We start from the raw sequence: 27,628 nt of genomic DNA on the forward strand, positions 1-27,628 counted from the left end.
CTGGGGGGGGGGTTCAAAGGGGATGGAGCTCGGCTGTTCTCAGTGGTGGCAGATGACAGAACAAGGAGCAATGGTCTCAAGTTGCAGTGGGGGAGGTCTAGGTTGGATATTAGGAAACACTATTTCACTAGGAGGGTGGTGAAGCACTGGAATGCGTTACCTAGGGAGGTGATGGAATCTCCTTCCTTAGAGGTTTTTAAGGCCCAGCTTGACAAAGCCCTGGCTGGGATGATTTAGTTGGGAACTGGTCCTGCTTTGAGCAGGGGGTTGGACTAGATGACCTCCCGAGGTCCCTTCCAACCCTGATATTCTATGATTCTGTGATTCAAACAGACGCTGTCTCCACAGGTAACGAACAGCACATACCGTCAGCTGCTGCCCTCCCATCTTGCCCCACTCCCCTGGTCTGTTTAACACTTTTCTCTCGCCTCAATTTTCTGGCCCTCCAGCCATCAAACCAGCAAGGACCTGACCCCATCTGTTGTAGGCATCACCCAAAACATTCTGCTTCCTTCTTGAATCTCCACAGCAGAAAGCAGGAAAGTACTACTGTACTTGTTATGCTGAGGACCTCGCTTAGCCAATGGGGGGGGGGGGGGGGAAGGAAGCTCGCTCACAGCTGTAAGCAAATATCTCTGTCACAATCTATAGTATTGTCTGAACAGATAGAGAAAGCGAGTAAATGTGCACCACTGCTCTCTAGTGGATGGAATCAGAGCCGCTCACTGGTGTGCTATTGGCCTTACACTGCTGCCAGTTAATGGAAATTTTCCTTGTAATTAAGTGACTTTTGGAGTCTAAGGCTCTGGCCTGCCTTTGCTATGGAGTTCCAAGTGTTATGGAAAGGCTATATTAAAAAGAGCTACAGATGTATATGCAGATTGTCAACAGAAAGAGCCCACCTCCTTGCACATAAGAATATATTGTTGTGCAAAGATCATTTTACTAGCCCGTCGCTGACCTCCTCTCTTTGCATCCCTCCTCTGGCGGGATCCCCCTTCTCTATCGCATCAAACTTAAGCTGCTTGTCTTCACTTCCAAGGCCCTTTGCGGTCAATCCCCACCCGACCTCTCATCCCTCATTCACTATCAAGCTGTTGATGCTCACCTGCAATTGGTCCCACGGGCCAGCTTCCACCGCCCACGTGTTATATTTTCAAACAGGCACCTCTGTGCTTACTCCCAGACTGCCCCTTTTGCTTGGCAGACGCTCCTCATAAAACATCTCCAGCTCCGCCTCATCATCCCCAGTCAGATCCCGCTTCAAAACTCTCCTTTGCTGCAATGCCTATGAAAACCTGACAACGCTCAGACTGTTGATGTGCACAGACCACTGCCCATCACGCTGACCAATACTGTCTCGTTGCCCATCTGTACTTGTACAACACCTAGCACAATGGGTCCTGCTCCATGAGCAGGTCTCCCAAGGACCAAGGAAATACAGATAAGTAATACTAATAATAGCAGGTTCAATAAAGCTGGTGGGATGCACTGCAAGCAGCTTCCCGATTATGCAGCTCTTAGCTCCAAGTGGACGCACTGTACAGCATGGCAACCGATGGTTGTTTTTTTTAGTACTGTTTTATTTGTCAAGTGACTTGGATCCATTTGATTCTCCGTTAGCAGCAGAGCTGTTCTCTCCAATATTTGACCAGAGCCCATCTAAACTCTACCCACCACCAAGAGTGCTGCAGAGCTGAGTGCTCACAAAGTGTCCTCAATGTCATGGGCATCAATTTCATCCAAAACTATTAACCAAGGTGGGGAGAAAAGGAAGCTTCCCACAGGATCCTCTGTTGCCCAGGAGTGTGGCCTAGCATCTCTCCCAGTACCATCCCTCTCTCAGAGTCTGTCCCCCTGCCCTCAGGGCTGATCCCCTCCCACGGCTGGAATACAGTCCAGGAACAGAGTCCTCAAAGTTACATCAGGTTTGGTTGGTGCCACTGTACTGAATGAGTGACTGGCTTAGCGAATCATTTCAGGCCATCAGAAATAAGACCAGACACATCCTGGTAAAATTGTGCTCATCAGGATGTTAATTCTAGAATGTCAACTCCCTAAGGGCTTCTCTACATGGGAAATACCACCAATAAAATAATCATCATCAGTCCTAGCTTTTATCCAACGCTTTTCACCTGTAGGTCACAAAGCACTTTGCAAAGAGGGCAGGATCATTATCCCCATTTTACAGCTTGGGGAAGTAATTTGCCCAAGATCACCCAGCTGGCCAGTGGCCAAGCTGGGACTAGAAACCAGGCCTCCTGAGACGCAGTGCTCTGCTCACTAGGTACAGTCACTCCCCATGTGAGCACTCTATTCAGGAACAGAATAGAGGGGAGCTATTCTGCAACAGCTATCGTGGTTGATTTCCCCAGAGGGCTGCAAAGTCTTTGGAGGAAGGTACTGAGGCTACTATTCCTGCATTAGCCCCAGGCCACTGCCAGATTGGCCCGTTTGACGGCTGGCAGCATGGCATCGTAACCTCCAGCCTGGGACATGCTCTACTCTCCACAGGACCTTTGGGGGCGGGGGCAGTAACACAGCTCTGCTCAGATCTTTACTGATATGCTCATCCGCCTAGGAGGCTGAACTTTGCCCCAGCTAGAGCAGGCCAAGCGTAACCAGCGAACCTCCAGCCTGTTCCCTCTGGAGGAGGAAGGCAGCCAACGGGTTGGTTGGTGATTAAACCAGGCCTTATGGGGCCTGTCTCCGATCCACAGAGAGACCGACCCAAAGTCCCTGCTCAGACCCCCAAGTGGGGAACCCCTGGAACAGGGATCTCCTGTTTAGACACCAGCTGTGGCTCTGGATTTCCCAGCCTCAGCAAATGGCCCAAGGAGACCAGGTCCACCCCCCTGCCAACATAATGCCTCTCAGATGGAGCTCAACTTCTCAAGATGGCATCTACCAAGGAGACACATCACGTGGCACAAACAATGGGGGAGCGACTATGGGAAATATGCTAGTCGTCCCACTGCCCTCCCAAGCTACAAAGAGCAGGTCATGAGAATGCCCCAATGACCCGCCTGCTCCTTGTGCCCCATCAGTCACACCCTGACAAGGTCCCCATGCCAGGACAGATCTGGGATTGTATCCAAGGGGTGGGGAACTGTCCCTATGTGCCATATCCCACTCAGACCCTGGTAACCCCTCTCCCCCTAACCCCCAGGGCAGGACAAGATTGTTTCCCAAGAGGGTGGACGGACCTGCTACCCATCCAGATCCCCTCCCTTTGCCTGCCCTCCCACTCTCACTGCCGGTTCGGGACTCCAGCCCTCCGAGGAATAAAAATAAAATTAATCCCCCTCTCTCTCTCCCCTCCAAGCGTTTTATCTCCTCTTCCCCTAGCTGATGGCTTTGTAATCCCAGCTAAATCCCTGTCACTCTCCCCCACCCCCTTCTCTCCCAGCCACCAATAGGGACACCAAATGAATCAACGCTGCCATGTAACCCCTGGACCGGCAGAAAGAGAAGAGCTCAAAGGACGCCTGTTCCGCTCCTGTACCGCAGAGATCAACCCCCCAAAGCAGACACTCCAGAATATTCTGCAACAGCTATCGTGGTTGAGTCGCAGGTTCAAGGCCTCTCTCCCCCTGATTCAGGGCAGGATCTTGAACCCGGATCTCTTACATCCCACATGAGTGCCCAAACCACCAGGCTATTGTGGGGACACAGATGCGCTCTTTCTCTCAAGGTCTCTTTTTCATTCCCATGCAGAAAATAAATCTCCAATCCTCTCCCTTTTTTACAGAAAGGAATTTTTGTTTTCCAGCCGGTCCTAATAGTCATTGGGGTGATGGCGAAAGGGAGAGTTTAACTCCTGCTGTTCTGGAGGGACACATCCAGACCAGGCGAGGCCTTTGTTCCCCCCAGGGGAAGCCAGGCAAAAAAGTTTAACCCTTTGGGCTCTGAGAGAATTTGATTGGGAGAGGCCTCTCCATTCTGGGTAGGCCAAGACATTTTCGGGGGGGAAGCTATTAATTCAACAAGCCTGATGTGATCCTTTAGGTGAGCAATTACAGAGGAGATGCTGGTTTCTTTCAGGGGGTCTGTTTTCTGGCATAGATTGCTATTCCCCAATGAGAAGAGTCATCTTTAGTGACGGTTTGGATCTCCCCCCAGGGTCTCCCATAGTGGGTGCAGTTCAAACAAGGCACGTGGATTTTCTCACAGGGCCCACAGGCTGGGGCAGCATCGCCCTGGGATGCCCCGGATAGAGGGGGTTGGGTTGTCTCTCATGCTTCCCCCTCAGAGCCCTGCAGATTCCTGCCCATCCTTTGCCACTTCCTCATGCCCCACAGCAGCCTCCTTTTTCTGATGAGGGCAAGGGAAGGTGATGACTCTCTTTAGAGCCTAACAGCGCTGCTCATTAAGCTTCAGGGAGGGGCGCTGCCAAGCATTCCCCCTGCCTCCAGCCCCAGGGGCTGAGGTTGCTGCTCCCCCAGGCTCCCACCAGAAGAAGAGATCTTACTTCTCTTTTGTAGTAAACGGCAGAAAGTACATGGCCTTTCCACAGCCCACCATCATTAGCCCTATTTCACAGATGGGGAAACTGAGCATGGGGAGGTGTGGGGGAGTGACTCAGCCAAAGTCACACAGTGAGTCAGCAGTGAGTCTAGGCCCATGCTCTGACCCCTCATCCACACTCCCTCTAATCCCCACATCCTAGCCTGATCTGGTGATATCCCACTCTGCCTTCAGGAGAATATGGGCACCGGATGTTGCTGCCCCAGGTGATGGGATCAGAACAGGGATGGTTTAGTCTCCGAATACCTGCTCCCTTAAAGGTGACACACTCCAGGATGGGAGCTAGATCCACTTCCCACAGCATTATAGATTTCTCTGACACCTCTGACCAAAAATCCCCAGAGCCCCCCTGAAGCAAAGAAGCTGCGGACAGGATACTACAGTCGTGCTACTCCCACCAGGCTCTGCTTAGCTGCTGCCCATGCACTACCAGGCAGGGCAGATCCTGCATTACAGCTGGGTTGGGGCAAAACAGGCTGGGGAGAATGAGGGCGTAGTAGGACCAGCTAACCCAGGAGCCTCACAGACACCAGGCCTCCCATTTGTTTCGGCCTTTTATTCTATGCATTCAGCCCTTTGTCTGATACATGTTTAACCAGCGCTTCCTGGCAATGAAAGCTGTGAGAGTCTGATCCCGTGCCAACGGGCGGCCTTGCCCTGGGTGACCTGCCTTCTGACACCAGTGACATCACCAAGGGAACATACACAGCTCTCACGGGTGACCCTACAATAATAAGGCAGCACGCACATGCGTCTCCCTTGGGTGATCCTACCATCACGAGGCAGCCTGCACAGTCCCTGGGAGTTCGCGCAAGTTCATATAACAGAAAGGTGGGTGCATAGCCCCAGGGGGGTGGTTGCAAGCACTCTACAGGAATAACGCAGCATGTGCAGCTCACAAGCGACCCTACAATAGCAGCACATTGTGTATAGCCCCTGGTGCTCACAAGCAACCCCACACATTAAAGAAACTAGCACCAGAGCCAGTGCGCCCAAGCAACCCTCCTGAGACTAGCCCCAGGCTCTAGCGCTCACCACCCCGTGATCAGCCAGCAAGGTGCCTGTGTGATGCAGGGGAAGGAAGCTCAGACAGTCACAGAGCAAAGTGCCAGGGTAATAATGGGTGTAACCCTGTGGGTACTGTTATCGCCAGTTAACGGACAGGCTGAGCAATGGGTGGGCAAGGCCGTTAACGGACAGGCTAAGCAATGGGTGGAAAAAACCGTCCCCAAGAGGAAAAGAAAAGGAGGAAGTTGCCAGCTCGACTCATCCAAATACTAGTGGGGGGGATGGGGGGATTGAAATGGTCTCCATCCCCCAGATCTCTTCAGCCCACCTCCCCCTTCCTCAGCTGACCCTCGTGAGGCCCCCCTAATAGAAGAACAAGGGCCCCTGGCCAGCAGGCCCCCTCTGAACCCTGGACCCCCCCCCCCCCCCCCCCCCCCCCCCCCCCCCCCCNCCTGCACCCCCCCCCCCTCCCCCCCCCCCCCCCCCTCCCCCCCCCCCCCCCCCCCCCCCCCCCCCCCCCCCCCCCTCTTCCCCCCCCCCCCCCCCCCCCCCCCCCCCCCCCCCCCCCCCCCCCCCCGTCCTCTGCTCTCAGGGCACAAAAGAACCTCAACCTCAGCAACAACCTGCTCAGCCCTCAGGACACCTCATGCAGACACTCTCCTCCTTCCCCTCCCCTCCTGGGGGCATCAAACACCTATTATCGCTGGGGGGGCTGCCCTGGGTTTGCCCCCCCCCAATTTGCAACATACAGCCATCACTCCAGCCCCCCCAACCTCTCTCACTGTGGGGAGAGAGAAAAACAATCACTCTGCAAATGGAGCTTGATTATTCCCCCTACCCTCAGCTTTACATAGGAGAGACCAGGGAGTTGTGGGGGAGGGCTGATTGTAGAGCTGGGGAGGGGGGGGGGGAAGAGATACTAGAGAGACCAGAGATGGGAGGCTGATTGTGAGGCTGGGGTGGGGATACTGGATTAGGGAGATTGGGGGGGGGGAGGTGGAAGGAGCTGATTGTGGGGATACTAAGTATCAGAAGGGTAGCCATGTTAGTCTGTATCCACAAAAACAACAAGGAGTCTGGTGGCACCTTAAAGACTAACAGATTTATTTGGGCATAAACTTTCAAGGGTAAAAAACCCACTTCTTCAGATGCATGGTAAAATATCCACTTCTCCATGCATCTGAAAAAGTGAGCTTTTTACCCACCAAAACTTATGCCCAAATAAATCTGTTAGTCTTTAAGGTGCCACTGGACTCCTCTTTGTTTTTGTGGGGATACTGGAGAGAACAGAGAGATGAGAGGGGGTGGGGGGGGTGAGTTGGGGATACTGGAGAGACTAGGGAGCTGGTGGGGGGCAGGGTGATTGTGGAGCTGGGTGGGGATACTGGAGAGACTAGGGAGCTGGCGGGGTTGGGGNGGGTGATTGTGGAGCTGGGTGGGGATACTGGAGAGACTAGGGAGCTGGCGGGGTTGGGGCCTGGAGAGACCAGAGATGGGAAGGGGTGATTGTGGAGCTGGGTGAGGATACTGGAGAGACCAGGGAGCTGGGGGGAGGAGGGGGAGAGAGAGAGATACTAGAGAAACCGGAGATGCGGGGAGGCGGAGTGTGGAGAGATACTCGAGAGACCAGGGAGCTGGGGGGACTGCGTAATACTCGAGAGACCAGGGAGCTGGGAGTGGGGGGGCTGAGTGTGGAGAAGGGGGAATACAGGAGAGACCAGGGAGCTGGGGGAGTAGCTAGGGTGGGGGGGGGATACTCAAAAGCGCAGGAAGCGGGGGGGGGGGGAACCACAAGTGCCAGCGAATGCCCCCTTCCCCCGGCACTTCCCACTCTCAGTATCACCATAGCATCGAGCCCCCCCAAGCGCTACAGAAGAGCTGGGTCTTATTATTAGCATCAGCCCCGGGGCACAGGGATCGAGCCCCCCCTCCAGTGACTCACGGCTTTGAGCTGCTCCAGCCGATCCTTCATGGTGCCCCGGCGCCCCGGAGCTCCTCCGAGCAGGTGAAGGCTCCTAGCGGCTCTTCCCAGACGCCCGGCGTCGCTCCAGGAAGTCCTAGCGCCCGCAGAGGCCCGGGGGACGGTTCTTCGCCTTCTTCCCGCCCAGGCTAGAAAGGGGGTGGGAGGCTCATTAGACCAGAAAAAAATAACTCAAGGTCCGTCCCCTCGTTGTTTATTTTTGGTCTCTCTGCCTCTGCGTGCGGCCGTGCGCATAGGATTGCCAGGCGCTGCCGAGCTGGCCTGGCCCCAGCTGCTAATCCCCAATGACATACAGAGGAAGGGAGGAAAGACAGAGGGAGGGGGAGGGGGAAGATGGGAGCCTCCACTTTACCTGTGCAAGAATCTGCTGCCCCACAATCTCTTAAAGAGCTAGGAGAGAGACAAGATGGGTGAGGTAGGGTGAGCTGGTCTCTGTGGCCGGCAGAAGTTGGGACAGTCAAAGCTATTACAGTACTTCCCTCACCCTGTCTCTCTAATGTCCTGGGATCCACCCAGCTTCAACAATTAAAGAGACAGGGGGTTGGACTAGATGACCTCCTGAGGTCTCTTCCAACCCTGATCTTCTATGATTGTATGACACAGTCAGGCCAGACTGGGCCCCAGGCTCGGCCCTGATCAGAAACCAAAGAGCTCAGAGAAACCTCTCCTGCCATTTTTTCAGCTTGTAATCAGATGGGAATTGTTCAGAGAGCCAGCCTTTGCAACCAAGCGCTTGAGAAACTGAGGCTGAAACTGACCAGGGATTGCCTGGTGCCCCAGGTGCCTTGTCTGCTTTCACATAGGGAAAGGCCCAGAACAAACATGCCATCAGAAAGCTGTTAAAATTCCTTCTGGTTTAATCATTTCAGAGGCCAGTTGCTAAGGCAAGGAAGGAAATTGGGATCCCAGGCATGCAACTGGAACCCTGTGCCCCCACAGATTCCCTGGATCTGCCTGCACAGGGCTCATTGCAGGGTCAGGACCTTGGCATTTGGAGTTGTGTTTGTTTGTTTCCAATCCAAAGTGTATGACTGGGTCCCTTTACAGATCCAGCTGACAGCCTGATTCTGGGAGGGACTGATCCCCAGCTCTTATGAAAGCCACAGGATTTCAGCACCTTTCAGGTTTGGATCCTTAGTGGTGAACTGCAGGGAAAAAATAAATTGAGCGTGACTTTCTTTACTTCTCTGTAATGTATAAAGAAAGTGGAAAGGAGAAAAAGGGAGGAGGAGAGCGGGGTTAATGTGAAAACTGATTGAGACGGAATTATTTTGATTCAAGATGCTTAAGATTGTGGGAGGGACTGCATGGCCCAGCCCAGGGGAGAGGAAGCAAAGATGACTTTAAATCATTTTTGTGCCCCTCTTGGTTCTGGGCCGGTCAGGAGCCAGAACAGCCCCTAGCATAATTTAGGCACCCCAGGGTTATGGCAGCCCTGTGACCCAGAGTGGCCATAGAGGTGTGCACTGAGGCTGGGCAAGTTGGCTCCATGGTTAGGGTGTTATCTGGAGACCCACACTGAATTCTCTGCTCTGCCACAGACTGCTTCTGTGACCTTGGGCAAGTCATTCAGTCACTTTGTGCCTCACTTTCCCCATCCATACACTGGGGATAATAGCACTGCCCTGCCTCATAGGGGTATGTGAGAATCAATACATTAAAGTCTGTGAAGTGTTCAGATACTAGGATGGTAGGGGCCATATAAGTATATTAAATATGAAATATGCTCCTGCCCTGCCCCCCCTTCTGCCCCCAGGGCTTGTAAGAAAGCCTGTGTAGGGCTTGCCCTATGCAATGCCTGCCCCCAGAGAAATTCTTCTTCCTAGGGACTAAAGGGTTTTTATTAGGGGGTTGTATGTGTTATTGCTTGTGTCAACTGAGCTTATTGCACCCCACGAGCTCCTTGCATCCCTCCACTCTCCCCAACAGCTCCCTGGATGCCACCCTCCCACTCCCTCTATTGCAGGGATTCCCTGAACACCCCAGCTAAGGTCTCTGTGTGCTTCCATACCCTCATCCTCCCACACCAGAATCCCCATTTTTCCCCATGCTAGTGGCTTTGCATGAACACCCAGTCCAACATCCTCCATGCCCCATTGTCTGAATGGCAGGGGCTCTGTGTGCCCCCTTCCTCCCTCGTCCATTCTATTGTCCCCCTTCTCCCCCTCCAGGGCAGGGGCTCTGTGTGCACCCTCTTACCCACTTCTTCCCCATTTCAGGAGCTCTGTCTGCTGCCCATTTCCCATCTTACTAAGGCCTTTGTCTCTGTAAATTGAGATGGCCTGTCTGTGGACACTCCTCCACAAGTTCGGTTGCCTCGGTAAGTTTGTCAACTTTATTAAATCTTTCCATGCAGAAATGCAGGTTCATGTCCTTCACCAAGGCTGCTTTCTCAGCTCCCTTTGTTGTCACCAATGGAGTAAAACATGGCTGTGTTCTTGCTCCAACACTATTTGGCATCATGTTTGCAGTTGTTATAACAGATGCGTTCAGAGACATTGATTGTGGCATTTATGTGCAGATGGAGGTATCTTGAATATGCATTGCCTACCTGTGAAGACAAAAGTTATGAAGACAATTATTCATGAACTACTGTTCACCGATTATTGTGCTTTATTGGCCCCTAACCTCAGGAACATTCAGTTGCTCACTAACTGCTTTGCGTTTGCCACAAAATGTTTTGGCTTAACTATCAGCTAAAAGAAGACTGAAGTCATGGTCCAGACTTGATTAGGATGTACCGCAACTACTCCACTTGTGTCCATCAATGATGTATCACTCGAGGTTGTTAACAAATTTTGCTACCCAGGCAATGTCATTTCATGAGATGCAATGACTGATGACAGCATTACCAAGCGAGAGAGTCCAGCAGAAAGCAACGAAAATGATTAGGGGCCTGGGGCACATGACTTATGAGGAGAGGCTGAGGGAACTGGCGTTATTTAGTCTGCAGTAGAGAAGAGTGAGGGGGGATTTGATAGCAGTCTTCAATTACCTGAAGGGGGTTCCAAAGAGGATGGAGCTAGGCTGTTCTCAGTGGTGGCAGATGACAGAATAAGAAGCAATGGTCTCAAGTTGCAGTGGGGGAGGTCTAGATTAGATATTAGGAAACATTATTTCACTAGGTGGGTGGAATGGATTACCTAGGGAGGTGGTGGAATCTCCATCCTTAGAGGCTTTTAAGGCCTGGCTTGACAAAGCCCTGGCTGGGATGATTTAGTTGGTGTTGGTCCTGCTTTGAGCAAGGGATCGGACTAGATGACCTCTTCCAGCCCTAATATTCTATGATTCTAAACACATTGGTGCAGCAGCGATGCCTTCAGAAATCTTTGTTGTTGTCTCTGAACAAACAGTATCAAACTGTAAACACAAATGGATGTTTACTGTGTTGTTGTCATCACCACACTCCTCTACCGCTGTGATACGTGGACTGCTTATCAACGCCATCTAAAATCCTTGGACCAATTCCACCTATGATGTCTACGGTGGATAATGGGAATAAAATGGTAAGATTTGGTTCCAAATGTTGTCAGAAGTCACCGGTGTGGTGCTCCGCTCTGTTCAATATTGATAACAGTTGGCTGTGTGTGTGTGTTCCCTCTGTGTGCTGCCCCAGCTCTGCAGATCACTGGCACAGCAGACCCTGAGAGGACCCCCAATGACCACAGACTTTGATAAATTACGAAGGCACCCGGCCAGGTTTATTGCCAATTGAAACACAGTCTCTAGCTCCCCCAATCAGATGTCTACAGTTCTGCTAGTACATATGCGCTCCCTGACAATGACACAGCTCAGTCAGTGGTGGGATTTACCACTGCCCCCTAGGCCAGAAAAAGACACCCACTCAGGGATGCATTCTTATACACAAGTACAAACAAGTTACATATCACTCCTGACGCATAGAGGTGCAACCCCTCTACGTGTGAGGGTGCCGCCTCTCACAAAACAACTCTACCATATTACCTTCTTGCCTCTGTCTTTAGGATAGGTCAGCCTGTTCCTGTTATCTGTAGGGAATGTGCTAGTACCGGAGTGTTCTGGTACCATCCTGGCACATGTTTCCATAACTAGTGTCCAGTACCTTTTACGGATGTGTATTTTTGCAACATCAGCCCTCTTCTTGCCAGATTCTGTGACCAGGGCCTGCCTCTGGCTCACTGCTTAACTTTGCTTTATGTTAGCAAAGTCTTGAGCATTACTTTAGTTCAGGCCTTAGGCTTCATACCAGACCTCTGATGCAAGAGTTTATGTTTCAGGGCCTCATCTTACTACACCAAACATTGAGGTTCTTGAGTGCTGTAACATCACAGTCATTGAAGCTTTTATCATAAGAGCACAGCTGGGATGGTGTGGTCATGTGGTCATATGTCTGCCAGTAGAATACCGAAGGCCGTCGTTTACAGAGAATTGTAGACTGGAACTTGTGTTGGGGCAGACCAAGAAAATGTTACAAAGACACTTCCCAGGTTAACCTCCGATCTTGCAATGTTGACCTCAACACTGGGAGCTCTTAACTCACGACAAGATCCAATGGTGGCAGTTCTGCCACTTTGAGAGCTCATGGATTGTGCAATCAAGGAGAGACGTGTGAGGTGTAAAACTAAAAGCAGCACACATATATCTACATTTGTCTTCACTTGTGGCACCCATGGACAGGATTGCAGGTTCCACAACTGGTCTTTGATCTACAATAAGTGACATACAGGACCTACAATAAGTCACTGCAGCTCATCCGTCGGACTTGATGGGAAATTCTATCATAACTATGCCAGCCCAGCTCCTGAGTGTAGGTGCAGCCTGTATTCATAGGAGTTTTTCCGTTAGTGTAGGAAAACCACCTCCCGAATCGTGTTAGTGACATTGATGGAAGTGCTCTTCCATCGACATAGCTGCCTCTACACTGGAGCTTCTACAAAAACAACAAGGAGTCTAGTGGCACCTTAAAGACTAACAGATTTATTTGGGCATAAGCTTTCATGGGTAAAAACCTCACTTCTTCAGATGCATAGAAGAAGGGGCTTCTGTCAGTGTAGCTATGTGAGTCAAGGGTGTGTTTTTTTCACATCACTGATCATTGTAAGTATGCTGATATAACTTTTCATTGTAGGCCAACTCTAAGTAAAAGGCTAAGGCCTGGTCTATATTTAAAAAATTCACACCCTTAAGTGCCATAGCTATGCTGACTTAACCCTTGGTGTAGATGCCGGTTGGTCGACGGCAGAATGCTTCCATCAACCTAGCTACTGCCGCTCAGGGTGGTGGATTACCTACATCAACAGAAAAACCCCTCCCATTGCTGGAGGAAGTGTCTACACTATGGTGCCATAGCCATGCCGTTGTAGTGCCCGTAGTGTAGACACGCCCTGAGAAAACTCCCAATCCACATTTCTGAGTCTTCCAAGGAGTCCTCCTGCAAAACCAGGGAAGACGCAACTTTTACACTGTGGATATTTCCAAGGTAAGAAACAAGCACACACTTCTGCAGTTCATTCAGAATGGTTGGAAGAATTGTCAAAAACACAGCTTTGATGGAAAAGTAACTTGCCACCAGCAATAAAATGGGGAGAAAGACACTCAACTTTGGTGTCACATGGGTGCAGTTACAATTATGCAAGAATGTGCCTGTAGATTGTTTCATTATTGAAACATTTTTCAGATGACAGATAAGATTTTCAAAAGCAAGTAGTGATTCAGGGAAGGGCTGGTCAGGAGTTTTTCTATTAAATGAGTTTTCATTGGAAAATCTCAACTCATTGAAAACAAATTTTTCTATGGGAAACAGGGCCGGCTCCAGGCACCAGCGCAGCAGCAAGCAGGTGCTTGGGGCGGCCAACGGTAAGGGGCGGCACAGCCGGCTCTTCAGCAGCAATTCGGCGGCAGTCCCTCAGTCCCTCTCGGAGGGAAGGACCTGCCGCTGAAGTATGAAGCGGCGGCGGTAGAGCTGCTGCCAAAGTACCGCCGATTGCCGGGGGGGAGGAGGGGTGTTTGTTGGTTTTTTTTCCTCCACTTGGGGTGGCAAAAATGCTGGAGCCAGCCCTGATGGGAAAGGGTCAATTTCGAGTCATCTTTCATTGGGAAGGATTCTCAAGTCCAGGATGGAATTTCTAGTCAAAACCAGAGAGAGAAAGACCCACCCCCAGAATAGGCAATCACCTGGAATGGCACTGTCAGAGTGGAGCTGACAGGGTCAGGGGCTCAGCCTACCTCCAATGCTCAGTTCACTTGGGATTAGTTAACTCATTGAGTTACTGGACGGCAGTTAATTAGCCAGGAAAGCACCTGGGCAAGATAAAAAGGAAGCTACACTGCAGTGGGGCTAGAGGAAAACAGCACTCTCCAGAGTGCAGAAAGAGAAAGCTCCTATGGAGAAGTCTTCTCAAGGGGAAGGTGGTGACGGGGGCTCAGCAGCAAAGGAAACCCAGGGGGAGATTGCTCCTGAGTGGGAAAGTTTCCAGAAGGAAGGGACTACGAATGCTAAGTCTCAGAAGAGCCTGGCTCCCATGGATGATTCCAGCAAGCAACAGGAGAAGCCCTGTAAAACAGAAATTATGTGAAAAGCAACGAAGAGTCCTGTGGCACCTTATAGACTAACCGATGTATTAGAGCATAAGCTTTCGTGGGTGAATACCCACTTCGTCAGAAGCATGTAATGGAAATTTCCAGAGGCAGGTATAAATATGCAGGCAAGAATCAGTCTAGAGATAACGAGGTTAGTTCAATCAGGGAGGAATTATGTGCTGTCCTGAGGAAGGGTCCTTGCGCTTCACCCTCCACTGGGGACCTTAACCCAAGAGAAGAGATCCTTCTCCAGCTACTGCCAAGAGGACCCTGATACCAGAAGAGGGTTGTGGGTGATAAAGGCCTCTCTGATAAGGGACATTGGGCATAACTGGGGTTAACAGACTAAGGTTGACTCAGTCCTTTCTCCCTCTTCCACCCCCCCCCAATCACAACTAGAGACATAAGCAGGACACATATTCATGTTTCATGTGGTGTTGTGCCATGGGGGGGTTGAATAAACTAGCCCCCTGGAAGGGGCACTGTTCAATATACAAATCTCACTGGATTTATTAAAAACCTCATTTTGGAGAAACTGAGGTAGGGATGCAATGGAGACACTGTCCTGGGCCACCAGGGTGTCCTGCAGTGTGAGGGGAGGACCCCCATTACAGGCACTCACTTGAGATTCAGGAGACCTAGGTTCAAAGCCCTGCTGAACTACCTGGGTCTTCCACACCCCACAGGAGCTTCCTAACGAGCTGGCTACTGTGGGGTGGGGGGATCGCTTACTCTTTTTTTTTTTTTTTGGTGACAAGTTTCACAAGCTCTCATTTTTTGTCCCGATGCAGAATGAAAAAAAAATTAGAAATGTTCATGAGATGTGGAAACCATTTCCCATCTCGCTCTATTTTTGGGTCCCCGCATTTTGGGTGCCCAATTTGGGGTGCTCTACCTGGCCCTGGTTTTCAGGACGTACTGAGCACCCTCCTTCTGAAAGCCAGATCTCTTCAAGGTGTTTCAAGTTGACCGCCAAGAAATCAGGGCATCCAAAATCACTAGTCATGTTTGAAAATTGTGGCCATGTATATTGAGTTTACGGTTTCTCACTGGCCTGTTCCTGTGCCAAAGTTTTATTAAAAGAAAGCATGCAGAAGCTAAAACCATTAAGCAATTGACCCGTATGGCTGCATTCCTTTATTCTGCTGTCAGGAATAATGATTTAAATACTTCCCTATATGTCTTGCTCACAGCATTTTTTTCAATTCTATGCCTTGAAAAATTAATATTTTTTTAAAAAAAAACGGGGTGGCAGCAATTGTATGTACAGATTATTTAGGGGAGTAGAGGTAATTTGGGGGTTTTGTTTATCATAAAGAAGCAAAAAATAGCATCATTCCATTTTATTTCCCTTTGCAATTCACCTCTGACATTTTGGTTGCCTTGGATGTAGTGGCATTTAGCAGAATTGCCTTCTAAGTAGTTAATATGTGTTCCCATAGGAACTAGGGTTGCTGGGGATGCTGCTGCACTCCCTGGCTTGAAGTGGTTTCCATCATATACAGGGTTTACAGTTAGGTTCAATGGCTCTCAGCACCACACTACATACATTGTTCTAGCACCCCTGTGTGTTCCATGTGGGCTAGCAAAGGGATTATGATGCCTACCCTACCAAATCCCTGGGGGTGTATAAGGATCTGTGGGTCTAGAACAGGGGTGGGCAAACTACGGCCCGCAGACCGGATCTGGCCCATCGGGGCTTTGGATCCAGCCCACAGGATTGCACCCCATGGTGCCGCAGGCCCCGTGCCGCTCTCAGAAGCGGCGGCTCGACATCCCTGCGGCCCAGGTGGGGGGCTCCGTGCATTGTCATTGCCTCCAGGCACCGCCCCCCGCAGCTCCCATTGGCCGGGAACAGGGAACCGCGGCCAATGGGAGCTTCGGGGGAGGTACCTGGAGGCGTGGCAAGGGCAGTGCGCGGAGTCCTATTGCCCCCTCCCCCAGGGGCTGCACAGGGATATGATTCCAGCTGTTTCCCAGAGCGGCGCTGCGCTGCTGCCACCCCGGAGCCACTTTAGGGAAGCGGCGCCGGGCTGAAGCCCGAACCCTTCCTGCACCCCGCACCCCAACCCCCTTCCCTGAGCCCCCTGCTGCACCCTGCACCCCTCCTCTGCCCCAATCCCTTGCCCTGAGCCCGATCCTGCACACCACACCCCCTCCCACACCCCGCACTCCCTCCTGCACCCCAACCCCCTGCCCCGGCCTTACATACAATTTCCCCACCCAGATGTGGCGCTTGGCCCAAAAAGTTTGCCTAGCCCTGGGCTAGAACATGGGTCTAGAGATTCTCCAGGTGGTGCTCTGATAGTGGCAACACTCCGCAGATCATGAGCCTCAGGGACCCGCATACCACAGGATGTGCTGCCTCTAGAAGACCTGACTGATTGGACATTCCTGACTATTGATTGGCCTGGGCATACTATTTAAGCTTGGGGAGGATCAGTGAAGTTTGTCTGTGCAGCTACATGGAACCCCTGCTAGCTGCTGCTACAGACCCTGTTTCCTCACACTGCTTCTGAAGTCTGATTCCTGACTCTGGCGCCGATACTCGTCTTTGTCTCCTGCTGCTGGTTCCTGAACCTGGATCGACCAAAGACTCCCATTCCTGATGTCTAACTCTAGCCACTAGGCTGGCTGTCCGTGACCAGGCCCTAACAAGGAAAACCTGGAATCTCTGGATCTTAAAGCATGGGCCTCCACTGCCTGAGCTAAAAAACTAATCTGTTAGCTATGGCTGTAGCAGGTGCTCTCTGTGTCCCAGCCATGACTAGAGGTGCTTGTTATTAATAAAATTTATAAAAAAAAAAATTGTCTGGGGCACAATTTCATAAGCGGAAGGCTGATAAGCAAAAAGAAGAAAGAAAGCAAGAAGGTTCATTTCTGAAGTATCTATGTCCACTGGCCAGAGATGAAGGTAGTCCAATGCCAAAGGATCAAGCAGAGATGGAGGTGGGGATGAAAGTTTCACAAGTTAAAAAAGAGTTTGAAGAACATAATCTGAATGTTGAAGACGAATCAAATGAGACACGCGATGATCAAAACTTGGAAGAACGTGAAAGCAAAAATGTTTGAATTTGAGCTTTAGTGATCCTGCTGCTTGGGCCAAATGTGATGATCAAGTCCAACAAATTTTGGTGGAACAAGTTCAGCAGTTCGATTTTCCCAAAAATAGTAAGCAAAGAAAATTCTCGACAATTCATTACAAAGGTAGGTTTGTTAATGGAGAAGAAATGCACTGTCAGTGGCTGCAGTATTCTACATCAAATGATTCTGTCTTTTGCTTCTGATGCAAATTGTTTGCCAGTAGTACTACTGGCGCATCACCTCTTTCTGAAAAAGGCTCAAGGGATTGGAAAAACATATCTGCAATTCTTTCAGGGCACGAGAAAAGCAGTCAACATTTGACTAATGTTCAAACATGGAAGGAACTTGAACTGTGATTGAAATACAAGAGAACAATTGATGAAGAACATTTGCGATTCATTAAGCAAGAAGAAAAGTATTGACAGCAAACACTAAAATGTCTGATTGCTTTGGTCAGAGTTCTTGGTATGCAAAACCTGGCCTTTCGGGGAACACAAGAAAAACTGCACACTTCTGGTAACGGGAACTTCCTCAAATTTGTCAAATATCTAGCTTTGTTTGACCCACTTGTGAAAGTGAAATGAATTATATTAAAGAAATAGAATGAATTAAAGAATGCTGTATGTACCTTTAAGTAGAAATGAGAAATGCTGCAAGCCAGGGGGGCAGGAAAGCAGACATTAACTGCTTAACTTGCCACTTAAGGGCAATTGGTGAAGCATTAGTCTTAGATCGATAAGAGTTAACAAGGAAGCAGGTTATGCATATTGTGCTCCATGCATATTTTACAATTTTGCTCTCTCTGTCCCTTTGTTTAGTTTACACCCTTTTATCTGTATAAATAAGACTGTTTGAATCTTGCATGGAGGCTCACATTATCTGAATGTATTAGCAGAGCGCTGTGCTAATAAAACAGAGTGGTCTGACAAACTGAGTCCTGAGTCTAACTTTGACACACTTATGGATGCATCTTCGCAAGATTAAGGACAAGGAGATGCATGTACATTACCTAGGGAAAGACATACAGAATGAGTTTATTCAGCTTCTATCCAATGCCATCAGACAAAAAATCCTAGCTTCTGCTCGTGCTGCAAAATACTTTTCTATCATTCTAGATTGTACACCAGATGCAGGCCATGTTGAACAAATGACCATGATCATTCAGTTTGTGGATAGGCCTACTTCAGAGACAGAGAATGAGACTGAATCAGTATGCATAAAGGAACACTTTTTGGGATTTGTGTCGCTTACAGAGACCACTGGAGCTGGTATGACAGAAACTATTCTTCACCAGTTAGACGAGATGTCACTGCCTATAGAAAACTTGCGCGGTCAAGTCTACAACAATGGGAGCAATATGAAAGGGAAAGAAAATGGTGTCCAGCGAAGAATTTTGGATATTAATCCATGAGCCTTTTTCGTTTCTTGCAGTGCACATTCATTGAATTTGGTTGTTAATGATACTGCAAAGTGTTGCTTGGAGGTAACCGCCTTCTTTGATTTAGTTCAACGTGTTTATGTGTATTTCTCAGCTTCTACATGTCACTGGGAAATTCTAACACACCATGTATCTAATCTCACAGTTAAACCATTGAGTGAAACAAGATGGGAAAGTCAAATTGATGCCTTGAAACCTCTTCGTTATCAGCTTGATGACATCTATGATACTCTGATAGAGATCTATGGTGACACTACTCTAACAGGATCATCAGGTAATACGTCACGAGTTGATGCAAAGGATCTTGCAAAAGCCATTTCTAGTTTCAAGTTTCTTGTTTCTCTTGTTGTGTGGTATGACATATTGTTTGAGATCAACATGACTAGCAACCAACTTCAGGTGAAATAATTTGACATACGTGATGCCATTAATCAACTTGGAGAAACCAAGTTCTTGAAGTGACGCAGACTTTGAGAAAACATTGGTAGATACAGGTGAACTTGCGGAGGAGTTGGATGTACCGCACTTTTTGAACCAGACCCAATCCGTATTAGAAAAAAGAGGAAGCAGTTCACATATGAAGCAGATGACAAACCTATTTATAATCCAAAAGAAAAATTCAAAGTGAACTTTTACTTTGCAGTCATCGACAATACATTCGGTTGAAGAAAGATGCAGCAAATTAGTTCAGTATTTGGCTTCCAATACAATGTTTACAGTTTGCAAAATACAACACCAAAGCAAATTATGGAACATTGCTTGAATCTGGAGTAAGCTTTGCAACATGGTGAATCCAAAGATATTGATGCCTTTGACTTGTGCAATGAATTGCAAGCTATTGCAAAAGAGTGCATCACCGCAAGTTTTATTGAACTTCATATGGAAAAATAAGCTGACAGATAGTGTCCCCAACACAGTTATTACTCTTCGCATCCTCTTGACTCTCCCAGTTTCTGTGGCCAGTGGTGAGCAAAGCTTCTTGAAACTCAAGTTGATAAAAACATACATGTGAACATCAATGTTGCAACAAAGACTTGTTGGGCTATCTACCTTGTCAATAGAACATGACATTGCTCGCAGCATTGACTTGGAGGAACTTGTTTCTAAATTTGCTAAACTGAAAGCGTGGAAAAATAAATTCTAAATTATAACGTGTTATTCTGTGACAGTGTATTGTGTATAATGTATGTTGTGCAAAGTGAAAACAATAACAATGTCAACACTGTCAAGTTATTCATTTATTTTTATTAAATATGTAGACTAAATAATGAAATTAATAAATTTTCAAGCCAAACGTGTATTAATTCTAATGAACAATGCCACATTATGCAGTATTCATTTTTGAAAGTTTATAATAAGTGATGCTCTCGGGGGAGGGGAGAGAGTGGGGGGGCACAAGGTGGAAGTTTCACCTAGGGCACAAAATATCTTTACTCTGGCCCTAGTCTTGGGGTGGGTGACTTGAAGGTGATGCTGGCTAGTGAGGGCTCTATAATCTGAGGTTGCAAGAACAGCCCTTAGGTTCAAGCTCCTATTGCCAACCCCAAATGTTCAAGACAGCAGGAGTCAAGCGCCCCCTCCCATCCCAAACATCATGAGATGGGCTTAAAAATCATGAAACTAAAATACACATTGGGTTCTTTTCATTGGCCTTGTGGATTTTGACTTTTCAGGGGTCACATTTTTAAGCTTTTCTCCACAACTGCATGAAAAAGAAACACACTTTTTTAAAAAAGAAAAAAATTAAGCTGAGATTCTGCTGTAATTCCATGGCTCCAGGGTTTGGTGCTTTAAGGAAAACACCAAATCTCCTGAGGCTCTCGATGAAATCATGAGAGTTGGCCACACTCAGTCCATGAAGCCCTTGTGAGCCAAACATTGACGTACATGGACTGTACTAACTGTGTGAGCAATTTCTCTTCCTTCATGGTGCAGGGAAGCTTCAGAAAAATATAACCCCTTCATCTTCAGGGGACGCAGAGCTGCCTGCCTCATTCAATCTCCGTGGGGTCTTTCACACTCTGGATTCAGAGCCCAGGAGAGCAGAGTTGGCTGGAAAACTGGCTTTTTTTCCCCTGCAGAAATATTTTACTTTTCTACTAAATAATTGCAAACTGCAATGTTTCAATTAGGCAGTGCTGCCATGGTGCCTCGTGGGCGCTGTAGTTCAGGTGTCTCACGCTTCCATTCTCCTCCTTAGGCCAGGTTCCCTGGCCAGATGACATCTCCCACGATGCACCATGGTTTTCTCTCAAGGTAAGGCTAGGCAGCTGCTGTCAGAGCCCATACATGATTGATCTGACCTAATGGTCAGAGCATAGGGTAGAGTCAGGGGTGTGGTCAAGAGTCACACCCAGGGTCAAAGCCAGACTCAGAGTTGTGCCAAAGGTCAAGCCAGAGCCACTAACTGGAGTTAGGGCAAGAGATGAGGAACCAGATGTGAAAACAGGAGGACGGAGCGGGAACCAGGTGAGGGGACAGGAGCTTGGTCTCAGCATCTAGTCAACAACAGGCCCAGCAGCTAGTTGCTCAGACAAGGGGTGTGGGAGGAACAAGAAGCTTTATGCTAAGAGGTCACTAATCAGCAGCTGGCTGCTGGTGAGCTAATCATGCTGAGTCAGCAGATGTTACCCCTGTTTGTGGTGTATCAGCTCAGCTGCAGTTCTGCTGACTGGGCTTGCAGCCCAGTGGTACAGACGGTAACATTCTTAGGCCTTGTCTACACTACGAGAGTAGTTCGATTTTACTTAAATCGAATATTTGGAATCGATATTGCAAAGTCGAACGTGTGTGTCCACACTAAGGACAGTAATTCGACTTTGTGAGTCCACACTAACGGGGAAAGCGTCGACATTGGAAGCGGTGCACTGAGGGCAGCTATCCCACAGTTCCCGGAGTCCCCGCCGCCCATTGGAATTCTGGGTGGAGCCGCAAATGCCTTCTGGGTAAAAAAAAAAGGGGCCAGGGTGCTTTTGGGTAACTGTCGTCATCCGTCCATCACTCCCGCCCTCCCTCCCTCCCTGAAAGCGTCGGCGGGAAATCATTTCGCGCACTTTTCCAGTCATTGACAGCGCGGACGCCACAGCACTGTGAGCATGGAGCCCGCTGCAACCATCGCTGCAGTTGTGGCCGCTCTCAACGCCTCGCAGCTTATCATACAGGTTGCCCTGAGGCAGATGCAGAAAAGTCAGGCGAGGAGGCTACGTCAACGCGGTGATGGCCTGAAGTCTGAGAGTAGCACAGACCTCTCAGAAAGCAGGGGACCCAGCGCCGAGGACATCACGGTGGCAATGGGTCATGTTGATGCTGTGAAACGGCGATTCTGGGCACGGGAAACAAGCACTGAGTGGTGGGACCGCATAGTGCTGCAGGTCTGGGATGAATCACAGTGGCTGCGAAACTTCCGCATGCGGAAGGGAACTTTCCTTGAACTTTGTGAGTTGCTGTCCCCTGCCCTGAAGCGCAATGACACCCGGATGCGAGCAGCCCTGACTGTCCAGAAGCGAGTGGCCATAGCCCTCTGGAAGCTTGCAACGCCTGACAGCTACCGGTCAGTCGCGAGCCAGTTTGGGGTGGGCAAATCTACCGTGGGGGTTGTTGTGATGCAAGTAGCCAAGGCAATCGTTGATGTACTGCTGCCAAAGGTAGTGACCCTGGGAAACTTGGAGGCGATCATAGATGGCTTCGCAGCGATGGGATTCCCAAACTGCGGTGGGGCCATAGATGGAACTCACATCCCTATCCTGGCACCGGACCACCAGGCCAGCCAGTACATTAACAGAAAGGGCTACTTTTCCATGGTGCTGCAAGCACTGGTGGACCACAGGGGACGTTTTACCAACATCAATGTCGGATGGCCGGGCAAGGTTCATGACGCTCGTGTTTTCAGGAACTCTGGTCTGTTTAGACGGCTGCAGCAAGGTATTTACTTCCCGGACCACAAAATAACTGTTGGGGATGTGGAGATGCCTATAGTCATCCTCGGGGACCCAGCCTACCCGCTAATGCCCTGGCTCATGAAGCCCTATACTGGCGCCCTGGACACTGAAAAAGAACTCTTCAACTACCGGCTGAGCAAGTGCAGAATGGTGGTGGAGTGTGCTTTTGGCCGTCTCAAGGGGAGATGGAGAAGCTTGATGACTCGCTGTGATCTCAGCGAAACCAATATCCCCATTGTTATAGCAGCTTGCTGTGTGCTCCACAATCTCTGTGAGAGCAAGGGGGAGACCTTTATGGCGGGGTGGGAGGTTGAGGAAATTAGCCTGGCTGCTGATTACTCACAGCCAGACAGACGGGCGATTAGAAGAGACCAGCGGGAAGCGCTGTGCATCCGGGAGGCTTTGAAAGCAAAGTTCCTGAGTGAGCAGGGTAACCTGTGACTTTCTAATTTTGTGTACAGAGAAGCCTTCACCCCACTTCCAACACACGTTTCAAAATAAAAATAGTTCTACTTTGTTAAAGCACACCGTTTTCTTTAATACTGTTTTCGCGGGAATTTTTTAAAACTGGGACGCAGACTGTGGTGCGGAGCGGGTGTAGTGTAGTCGCGCGAATGCAGCTTCTCAACTCAAGGACTGACAGGCTCCGCTGCGGTGGGATGGTTCTTTCAACGGAGCCTGTCACCCCTCCTGATACGGACTGTGTGTATGGGGGGTCTATGTGAGTTTGTGGCAGGGGGGGGACGGTTACAGATCCCCTGCTGTGTGGCTCTGTGATCCTGCCTAAGGACCGCGGCTTAAGATCTCTAACTGCCCTCCCCTGACACAAAGTCACAGAGTAACCCACCCCCCACCACATAACATGAAAAGAACCTCCCAGACTAACCAGGGTAAGTAGTCACTGCATCACTGCACTATGTATGTGCCCTGCTGCTGTGCCTGCCCCCGACTATGTACCCTGCCAAAGGTGACTGTCCTGTCCAATTACCAACCCCCTTTCCCCCCCCCCCCAAAAGAACATGATGGAAACAGTAGTTAACAGAAACATATTTTTTATTATCAACTACACATGGGACTGGGAAGTGAAACTTGGACGGGGGCTTGTGTCAGGCGGGAAGGAAAGAACTTGTCAAAATTTGGGGAATGAGAGCCTTCTGCTGCTCGAGCTCTCTGCAGGGGTGGAGTGAGAGTTAGCAGGGACTCTGCCGCCTCTCCTTCTGTGCACTTTGGGTGAAGGGAGTATGGGACTTGGTGGCGGGGGAGGGCGGTTAGAGATGGACTGCAGCGGGGCTCTGTCCTCCTGCCTCCGTTCCTGCAGAACATCCACAAGGCGCCGGAGCGTGTCCGTTTGCTCCCTCAGTAGTCCAAGCAGGGTTTGAGTCGCCTGCTGGTCTTCCTGACGCCACCTCTCCTCCCGATCCATGTTGGCTTGGTGCATTTGGGACAAGTTCTCCCGCCACTGGGTCTGCTGTGCTGCCTGGGCTCGGGAGCAGGCTATAAGCTCTGAGAACATGTCCTCCCATGTCCTCTTCTTCTTATGCCTAATCCTCCCTAGCCTCTGGGAGTGTGATGACAGGCTAGGTTGTGAGACAGTCGCAGATGGGGCTGTGGGAATGGGAAAAAGGGAGTGAATTCCTCAGAAAGATAAATGTAGTTGTGAACAAAGAACATAGTCTTTCTCTGTGAACAGGACCATGCACAGCACCTATCACATGCGCACTCAGCACAAGGTCGAATTCTCGGCCTTCGCATTCAGTGTCTGGGGTTTTGCAGAGCACTTTTGAGAACCCTGTCAGGACAACGGAATTGCTCTTGCACGCAGACATGGTAAGCCGTAGATTCGTGGCAGCTTAAAACTTTAATATTAGCAATGGCCTCATTTCACATTGAAATCAATGTCGGTCCCTGCTGCCAGCAATCCGGCAAGCAGGAAGTCTGCTCCTGTCCCACACCCTCGCGGCTGTCCCCGGGAACGATCCCTTTCGGCTGACCCTCTCCCGCCTCCACCGCGTGGCTGCAAACCAGCGGTTACAGTTCTGTAAAGGAACGGTAAAGCAGTCCCAACACTAACATTCCCCTACCTCATTCAAAGCAGGTCATCATGAGCGACATCACCCTCATGAGGATCTCTGAGAGCGACAGACAGAGAATGCTCCGGGAAAGCCTTCAAAGACCAGGGCCGTATGCCGCCATGCTGTGCCAAGCAATGATTCCGGAGTACTTGCTAGTCTCGTGGCGCGGCAACGTGTCCTACTACGGAGGACCCAATAAGGCCGCTCTCCCCAAGAACCTAATGCAGCGGATTTCAAATTACCTGCAGGAGAGCTTCCTTGAGATGTCCCAGGAGGATTTCTGCTCCATCCCCGGACATATAGACCGCATCTTACTGTAGCTGCAGTAGCAGGGACTAAACAGTAGAGCGGCTTGGGCAGGACAATCATGCAAAACCGGACATTGCTAGATTTTTTTCAAATAGTTGCACTGCCCATGACTGAACCGTTAAGTTAATCAAACTAATCATGAGAAACCCATTTTTTAAATTGTTAATAATCATGTTCTGTTACAAATAAATGTTTAGATGTTTACAACACTTACTGGATGATCCTTCACCAGATTCTGTGTCCGGGGTAACGGCTGGGGAGGGTTGGTAGGGGATCTCTGTAAGGGTGATGAAGAGATCCTGGCTGTCGGGGAAATCAGCGTTGTGAGCGCTGTCGACTGCCTCGTCCTCCTCATCTCCTTCCTCATCTTCCCCGTCCGGTAACATGTGCGAGGATCCGGCCGTGGACACTATCCCATCCTCAGAGTCCACAGTCAGTGGTGGGGTAGTGGTGGCGGCCGCACCGAGGATGGAATGCAGTGCCTCGTAGAAACGGGATGTCTGGGGATGGGATCCAGAGCGTCCGTTTGCCTCTTTGGTCTTCTGGTAGCCTTGCCTCAGCTCCTTGATTTTCACGCGGCACTGCGTTACATCCCGGCTGTATCCTCTCTCTGCCATGTCTTTAGAGATCTTCTCATAGATCTTTGCATTCCGTCTTTTGGATCGCAGCTCGGAAAGCACGGGACTCATCGCCCCACACAGCGATGAGATCCAAGACTTCCCGATCAGTCCATGCTGGGGCCCTCTTTCTATTCTGAGATTGCACTGCCATCAGTGCTGGAGAGCTCTGCATCGTTGCCAGTGCTGCTGAGCTCGCCACGATGTCCAGACAGGAAATGAGATTCAAACTGGCCAGACAGGAAAAGGAATTCAAATTCAAATTTTCCCGGGGCTTTTCCTGTGTGGCAGTTCAGAACATCCGAGCTCTTACTGCTGTCCAGAGCGTCAACAGAGTGGTGCACTGTGGGATAGCTCCTGGAGCTATTAGCGTCGATTTCCATCCACACCTAGCCTAATTCGACATGGCCATGTCGAATTTAGCGCTACTCCCCTCGTCGGGGAGGAGTACAGAAGTCGAATTAAAGAGACCTCTATGTCGAACTAAATACCTTCGCGGTGTGGACGGGTGCAGGGTTAATTCGATGTAACGGCGCTAACTTCGACATAAACGCCTAGTGTAGACCAGGCCTTACTTAGCAACCCCACAGGCCTGGGTTCAAGACTCCCTGTTGCCTGACAGTTGTATCACTATGCATAGCTAAGGCGCCCCTTAGGAGATAGAGCCTGGCCTATAGAGGAGAATGGGGACATGAGGCACTGACCCAGAGACCTCTTGGTGCTAACTGGCAGAGGGAATAAGGGGTATAGTGGGCTTTATAGGGATCCCCTGGGTCTAATGTCTACATAATAGTGCAGCAAAGGGTGGCATGTGAGGCCTCTACCAACAGCCAGTAATGTATTGGTTGCCCTAAACATAGTGAGATGTGTGGATGTCTCTCTACTGAAAATTATGTTATTAAGGTATATAAGTTATGAAGGTAAGGTTGCCAACTCTGATTGAAGCTATTCCGGGAGATTTTTTCCCCCCAACATAACATAATGTCATTTTCTTAAAATATCCTATTAAAATCTCCTTGTTTGCTTTCAATAGTCACCAGGAGATTGGTGCCAACCCAGAGAGTTGGCAACCCTATATAAAGGTGATAAACAGGTTCTGTTCAGGGAGGGTATGGGACACCCTTATCTCCCTGGCTGACCATTGTGTGTCTCACAACATGAGTCTGTTTGCATAGGGAGCCACTAGATAATCAAGAGTGAGTCTGTTTGCATAGGGAGCCACTAGATAATCAAGAGTGAGTCTGTTTGCATACGGAGCCACTAGATAATCAAGAGTGAGTCTGTTTGCATACGGAGCCACTAGATAATCAAGATTGCAAAGTCGAAGGCGACAACAGATCAGAAAATCTACAGGAAGGAACACCCAGCAGGGGGTGTCCTGTTTGTGACAAAGTTCGAAGAATTAGTCTGGTCTATGAGGAGAATGGAGAGAGACACCCAGGGCTGAAGCTCTGCATTGGCCCAGCGGTGCTGCTGTAGGGTGTCTGGTGAAGATGCTCTATGCCAACAGGAGAGCACTCTCCCGTCGGCTCTATGAGAGGCGGTAGTTATGGTGGCAGGAGAGCGTCTCCCTCCGACAAAGCGCTGGTGTGGACATTGCTTAGGTCTCTGTAACTTGTGTTGCTCAGAGGGGGGCTTTTTCACACCCCTGATGTAAGTTAGATCGACTTAAGCGGTAGTGTAGACCTTCACCTAGGGGACAAGCTACCAGCGTGCTTGACTTCTGTACAGAGTCACAGTCAGCCTGGGTGTTAATGGCTGGGAGGACTAAGCTTCGTTAGGCCAGGAAAGTGTCTTGTTAGTTGAGTCTGGTCTCTAAAAAGCATGTTATAGTTTTATTTTACATGTAGCCAACTATGTCCAATACCTGACCCTATTCACTATTTCTTCAATCTCTGCTCTTTGTTAAATAAATTTATTCTTGTTTTCCCTATAAACGTATCGACGTGCTGGGAGCTGAGCTGAGCAGTGATCTGAGATGTAACTGGAAAGCTGAGGGGTACCCTTCCTTTGGGAACAGCGGATCTGTGAATTCTGCGAGTGTCCAGGGGAGCAGAGGCTGGCATTTCAGGGGGCCACTCCGGGTGGAGGCTGGA

At 49.7% G+C, this 27,628-nt stretch overlaps 1 protein-coding gene across 9 annotated transcripts in view; it reads right to left on the reverse strand.

Moving 5' to 3' along the window:
- The window catches only part of STX3 (syntaxin 3), a 32,735-nt gene extending 24,720 nt beyond the window's left edge, over nt 1–8,015 (reverse strand). For all 9 annotated transcript variants that reach the window (XM_034767698.1, XM_034767693.1, XM_034767697.1 and 6 more), the window contains exons 1-2: nt 7,869–8,015; nt 7,478–7,644 (exon numbers count right to left, since the gene is read on the reverse strand). In XM_034767698.1, the coding sequence (XP_034623589.1) occupies nt 7,478–7,507 (30 nt within the window). In that variant the 5' untranslated portion in view covers nt 7,508–7,644; nt 7,869–8,015. The remainder of the gene's footprint in view (nt 1–7,477; nt 7,645–7,868) is intronic.
- Between the last annotated feature and the right edge of the window lie 19,613 nt (nt 8,016–27,628).

This window comes from Trachemys scripta, chromosome 4 (assembly GCF_013100865.1).
Source record: "Trachemys scripta elegans isolate TJP31775 chromosome 4, CAS_Tse_1.0, whole genome shotgun sequence".
In the NCBI taxonomy this organism is placed as follows: domain Eukaryota; kingdom Metazoa; phylum Chordata; order Testudines; family Emydidae; genus Trachemys; species Trachemys scripta.